The following is a 6,000-nucleotide window of genomic DNA, read 5'->3' as shown; positions in this document are numbered from 1 at the left end:
TAAAAAATTAAAACCGAACTCAAAAGTTTTTGGCCATTTAGCTTGTCCTTAGGAACAATATGTCTTATTCTCTTACATATCTTGATAAGGACGGTTTCCGTCCCCGCCTCGTGGAGGCAGGCCACTACTATCTAATAAACTTTTCCTTTTCCTGAAAACTGCACTCACGAATTCATTAAAATAATTAAAATTTCTTCTACATGAAAACAGAACACTGAGACGATCTCGCTCCATCGACTCACCAACTGAGCACTCTAAAATATTTCTAAAACCACAATATTGTACACATTCAATCATAATGTGCTCAGAAGTCTCCACCTCGCCACAGGTACAGAGATCAGAATCTCTGAGTCCGAGTTCGAAAAGCCTTTTAGCTAAGCCATGACCGGTCATTAAAAACATAGCATTTAAGCCAAATTGGAGCCATGGTTTAATTTTTAGATTTATAATTTGAACAGATGGTAAAAACATGTAAGACTGTCTTCCCTTGTCTGAATTTTGCCAATTTAGTTGCCAGAGATTTTCTATCTCAAGAATAAACCTTTTCTTTTCCAATTTTAAATCACTTCTTGAGTATACATAGTCCTCTTCAGGACAGGAAGAAACTCCAAGTATTGTCTTCCTTATATTGTTCTTTGTATAAAACATCATTCCAGCTAATAAAACATTATATAAAGCTGGAATCCTACCCGCAACCACCTGTAAAGCATCGGTCGAGACTGTACGACATGCCCGAGTAATACTTAGTAAAACAACCGTTGAGCTTGAGACATATTTTTGTACAAGTGAATTTTCTATTCGATGCACCCAAGCCCCGGAGGCATAAGTAATGATCGGGACAAATACGCAATCATACAACAAATTCAATGAACGAGCCTTGATGCCCCAGTCACTCCTCACAACCCTCCTGAGCTGGAATACAATACTCTCACCTTGTTTTTCAAATACTTTATATGTTCAGTAAAAAATAGTCTTTCCTCAAGCATCAACCCCAAGTATTTCACAACTCTGGAATATCTCACAGCCCCTCCACTCAGCCGAACAGTGGGGGGACGATTTATACTCAACTATCCTTTAAGCAACGTTTGAACAGTCTTAGTCATGGATATTTCCAACCTATTTTGCTTGCACCATCCGTCCAGCGAGTTTAGAACTATTTCAGCTCTAGTCTCTAACTGAAGACGGGAATCACCATGGACCAATAATGCAAGGTCATCGGCATACGCTATACTCTTCTGTACACCTTCAAAATTACTCTCCAGGAATTCGTCCATGACGATGTTCCAGACAAAGGGTCTAATTACAGAACCCTGAGGACATCCCCGACTCACTTCTTTTTTGAAACTTGACAATATTTGTTCCTAACCACAATAATTCTATCTAAAAAATAATCTCTAAAAACATTATAGAGATTCATACAATATTCCTTCAATATTCAATAAATATTCCTTCCGTTTATTCGTATAATTAGCCAAATACCCTGCCAATAAGTCAACATCTCCGAAACGCCCGTGCCTTTGATATTGCCTTCTAAAATTATTGGTCTGTTTTCGTAAGACTGTCAATTGTTCAGTCCACCAAAAGACTGGTCTGCTTTTAACATAACTTTTCTTAAAACTTCTATTACAGCAATTAATTATTATATCACTCAGTGTAAACGCATATTCGTCAACCTCAAGGTTTTGCCAATTTACAGTATTCACAAACATTTCATTGAACCTTTGCCAAACTACATTTTTAATGCAATATCGCTCAATATCAAAAGTAACACGAGCTTCATTAATATCTTCAATAGAAAACAATATTGCATTGTGATCACTTGTGGTGTAGCCCTCAGCAACTCTCCAACTTCTAATCAATATAGGACTGGCCATTGGTGGTTGAGAATGTAGGTGGATGTCGACCAGTATTCACAATCTCAACCCCAGAGGCAGCTATGAATTCTTCAAGTATATGACCTCTATCATCAGTATTCTCACCCCCCGATAAGGGAGAATTAGAGTTAGAATCTAAAGACATGACCAACTCACAAGAACCAAGTAATCTTTGAACTTTTCCCTCCGAAGCACAGATGGAAATGTTTCGGGGAATCATTCGAGGAGGAAACCCATTCGGAGTTTTCCCCACTTCTTGTTGGAGGTTGCAAGAGGGCAGGGGCCAACCGACCCAACGAGGAGTGGGGAAATCGTGCGGTGGTGTCCTCTGTCGACAAAGGTGAAGCGGACTTGAGCAGTTATCGGAGGAGAGAGCGAAGAGCGCAATTAATATTTCTAGAGATTCCTGCGGCGCGCGATCGAGCCAATTTGGTGCATTCACGAGGAGGTGTCGGCAAATAAATATGCCGTGTTCCCGCTACCAGACGGAATCCATAATACGGAGTGAAAGCCTCGTGCGAGTGGTGCTTACACCTATCGATTTTCCACCTTCTTTCTCTCCGAGACAGAAACGTCTTTTGGTTTCTACCGAGGGAGGGAGGGGGACTCGCAAAAAAGGGAGTGCGGAGTGAAAAACACGTTCTCGGACAGAAATAGACACGCGCTTCGGGGCTCCGGCAGAGGAGAGGAGGGGAGGGGTGGGGACGAGTGCGATTTCGCTCTTATTTTCTTTTCGCTGCACGAGCGCGTCGCTTTCTCGTGACAGCAGACGCTCACAAAATCGTCTACTGAACGTCGGCATCCCATCAGCCACCGCTGCCCGGATTTATGTCTTCGTTGATGGTAAGTCACGCGCACGGGACACAGAACGACCCTGCTGCTAATTACGAGTGACAATTTACTTTTCTTGTTAGTGATGTCGGCTTTGTTTCCGTCTCGTGACCTCATTTCTGTTTCTTCTTCTCTCCACCAGGTGTTATGTTCGTGCAAGAAACTGAACTTGACCTTCCTTCCACGAAGAGCTTCGCTGAATTCGACCTTTGGCAACTACACGTACATGTGGGTGGACAGGAACGGCCGCCCTGTGTCCCCTCCTCAAGGGGCAGCCTGCGGCGAAGACCCCGGATGCATGCTTCAAAGGAGGCCGAGCTATCGAGAATCGAAAGAAGGAACGATCCGCACGGTGAGTGTCTTTTCTCAACTTCTAAAACCATCCCCCAAGGTCAGGGTGAAGTGAAGTCTCTTTGTTCGTGTCCACGAATAGCCCGAGCCACGAGGAGGCATCCCCCCCCTCGCTAAGTGACTGTCAAACATCCCCGTAATTATGAAAGATTGCAGCGCCACGGTCGCTTATCTGCAATGAGGGTGTGGCCCCTTAAAGAGAGCCGGTCCTAATGGGTCTCTCGGATTAATGAACTTCCCGTGAAAGGAGGGAATTTCTGTCCCCATTTCCGTTTTAATCGGTAATGGCGAGGTGCTTAGCAAATTTGAAAACGCCTTCTTTAGATGGAGCTTCGAAGACACAACTCGGAGGGGGAGGGGGGAGGATCAATCGTAGTGCGTTTCAAAAATTCCAGGTAAACATCTTGTCTTTCGAAAGGTGTCTTATAAATATCCTCCCAGAAATCTACCTGCGATGGCAGTTTCCCCGCATGGCTAAGCAGTATTCCGTGGCTCGAATCTTCCGAGGGACACGAAAAAGGGGATTGCATTTCCCCTCATCAAACGTGTCGGTTGCTATATAAAATGTTTATTTTTTCGGATAAGAATCACGTGATAATTTTAAAGGGTTCTGTTCACATACTGCGCAACACTCAACTCAATTCACGATCCACACGTAGACAGCAACATTCATTACAGTTATAACTGGAGGGGGGGACCTTCATCAGTCAGCCACCTGTCTACTTTACACGCGCTGTGCTCAAGGGCTTCTGAGATTACTTTGTTTCAAGATCTGAAACGATCAAAGAGCTTTGAGGATTGAAAATCAGAATCTGCATTTGGAGAGATTCAGAAGGAAAAAGAAAAAAAACCAAATTAATCCATCTCATCGACGAATAACGCACATTCAAACATGGCGCTTGTATGACCACAATGTCCAAATTGGATTGAGATCAGCCGAATTTGGAGGGCAATCAAAATGGGTAATGCAGGATCCCGTGTCTGTCCGGGTGAAAAAGCAACGCTACAGGCTGCACATGGTCTCCTAAGAACTGTCGGTAGCCTAGTGGGTATAGTATTTAGGGTAAGGAGGTGGTCACCCACATCTGCGCCATCTGTATGTACTTTTGTGTAGCTTACAGAACTATGCAAATGCCAGAAGTGTGTGTGGAATGTTCTGTGTGCAGTGTTGGGTTCTGTTGTACTTGACAGCAGGGCCACTAGCCACCTGAGCTTCCTGGACTAAGTTCAAGTTAAAAAAAAAAAGAAAAAGGGAAAGGAAGGACAGCGTTTTGGGATGTAAGGTTAGAGGCGTCAGAATGTGAGGTCACAGAAGGTGGATCAACAGAGAAGACGGTCCACCGAAGAACTGCCGGTCGATCTCACCATTGAGACGTTGGTCCATACGCAGTAGGGGTCCTAATTCTTCTAGCCAGCAAATCGTCCTCCATATTAAGCAACTGCCGCCACCTGCCTGCACAGTGGGTACCATGCAGAATGGGTCCACGGAATTATGTTGCTGGTGCCACATCCAAAGGCATCCCTGTTGTCAGGCGTTTGGACTTTTCCAACCAGCACATTCGTTTCCCGCCCTCCAGTGTCCAACCATCGTGTTGTTGACACCACAGCATTCGCCTTCGACGATGAGCAGTGGTGAGAAAAGGGTGTCTCTTAGGTTAACTGCGACTTGCACAACCAGGTGCAATTTACCACGGCTGTAAAGAAAGGAGTTTTTCGGCTTTTTGTACTGCGAGCTATGCCACAGTCGGATAGGGTAGTCATAATTCAGTGATCTCCGAGTGTATACGCTGCCCTAAATTAATATCTGGACATTCTTCCGTTGATAGTTGGTGACATCCTTCCCACATGTCAAACATAACTATAAATGGGCTCGTAGGCCTTTCACAGGCACGATTGTGGATGCCAGATGTCGCGATCAACGGAGTTAACAGATTTCAAGCGCGCGTAGAGAATGAGATGCCACATAAGAAATCGATGTGAATTTTTATTCATTTTTTATTTTTATTAATAACAAGATACACAACAGGTAACCATGAAGAGTGTATCTGAGATCAGATCAATAAACATAATAACAATAATGTGAAATCCTACAGGACGATAAACATTGATATAGATTCAAACAATAAAAGCATATGCACAAAAGAGGATTGTATTAAGTTAAGTTACCGGTAAAACAAGTAATAATTAATCCGTTAGAGAATAGAAAAATAATAAAACACATAATAATAATAAACTACAATGATTAGATGAGAGCTAGTCATTTTGAAGAGAAGAGGCAAACTTGTGGATGGAGTTCATCAGTGGAATATTAGTATTAGTATTAGTAACGGCCGTATGGTGCAAGAAAGCCTATGGCTTATGCTGCACCAGCCAAAAAAAAAAAAAAAAAAAATCCGAACAAAACAATGATAAAAACAAAAATTAAATAAATAAATAAATAAATAAATAATAATTAATAAATAAATAAAAATAATAAAATGAAATAAAAATAAATAAAAAGGAAATTAATCCTATCATCCTATGCGCTTCCCTTACCTGAAAGTACTATCCAGATGACCTTTGAATTTCCCCAAACTGTCGGCCTCTACCACCCCTGTAGGCAACTTATTCCAGTAATTTATAACTCGCTGGCTAAAATAAAACTTCCTGCAGTCCAATCTAAACATTTCCCCCCGTAACTTGAATTTATGTCCCCTAGTTCTAGCATCAGTTATAATCTTGAAAATTTCGTCCTCATTCATTTTACTGATGCCTCTCAGAGCCTTAAACACCTCAATCAAATCTCCTCTAAGGTGTCTAGTTTCCAAACTCTGCAACCCACATATTCGAAGTCTTTCTTCATAAGGACGCCCTTTTGCCGATCTCACCAGGCGAGTTACCCGCCTTTGCACCCTTTCAAGAAGCTCGATGTCTTTCTTTAGGTGCGGTCTCCATAGTTGAACAC

General features: G+C 42.5%; 1 protein-coding gene across 1 annotated transcript in view; it reads left to right on the top strand.

The window, feature by feature from the left end:
• Nucleotides 1-2,864: 2,864 nt before the first annotated feature.
• dysc (whirlin protein dyschronic) overlaps nucleotides 2,865-6,000 on the top strand; it is a 335,054-nt gene continuing 331,918 nt past the window's right edge. Inside the window, exon 1 of the mRNA XM_090369172.1 lies at nucleotides 2,865-3,057. Coding sequence (XP_090225298.1) covers nucleotides 2,932-3,057 — 126 coding nt within the window. The 5' untranslated portion in view covers nucleotides 2,865-2,931. The remainder of the gene's footprint in view (nucleotides 3,058-6,000) is intronic.

The sequence above is a fragment of the Mastigoproctus giganteus genome, chromosome 3 (genome assembly GCF_048544385.1).
Source record: "Mastigoproctus giganteus isolate SK-2022 chromosome 3, ASM4854438v1, whole genome shotgun sequence".
In the NCBI taxonomy this organism is placed as follows: domain Eukaryota; kingdom Metazoa; phylum Arthropoda; class Arachnida; order Uropygi; family Thelyphonidae; genus Mastigoproctus; species Mastigoproctus giganteus.
Note: the sequence above shows the minus strand (reverse complement) of the source record. Positions and strands in the feature narration are given on the sequence as shown.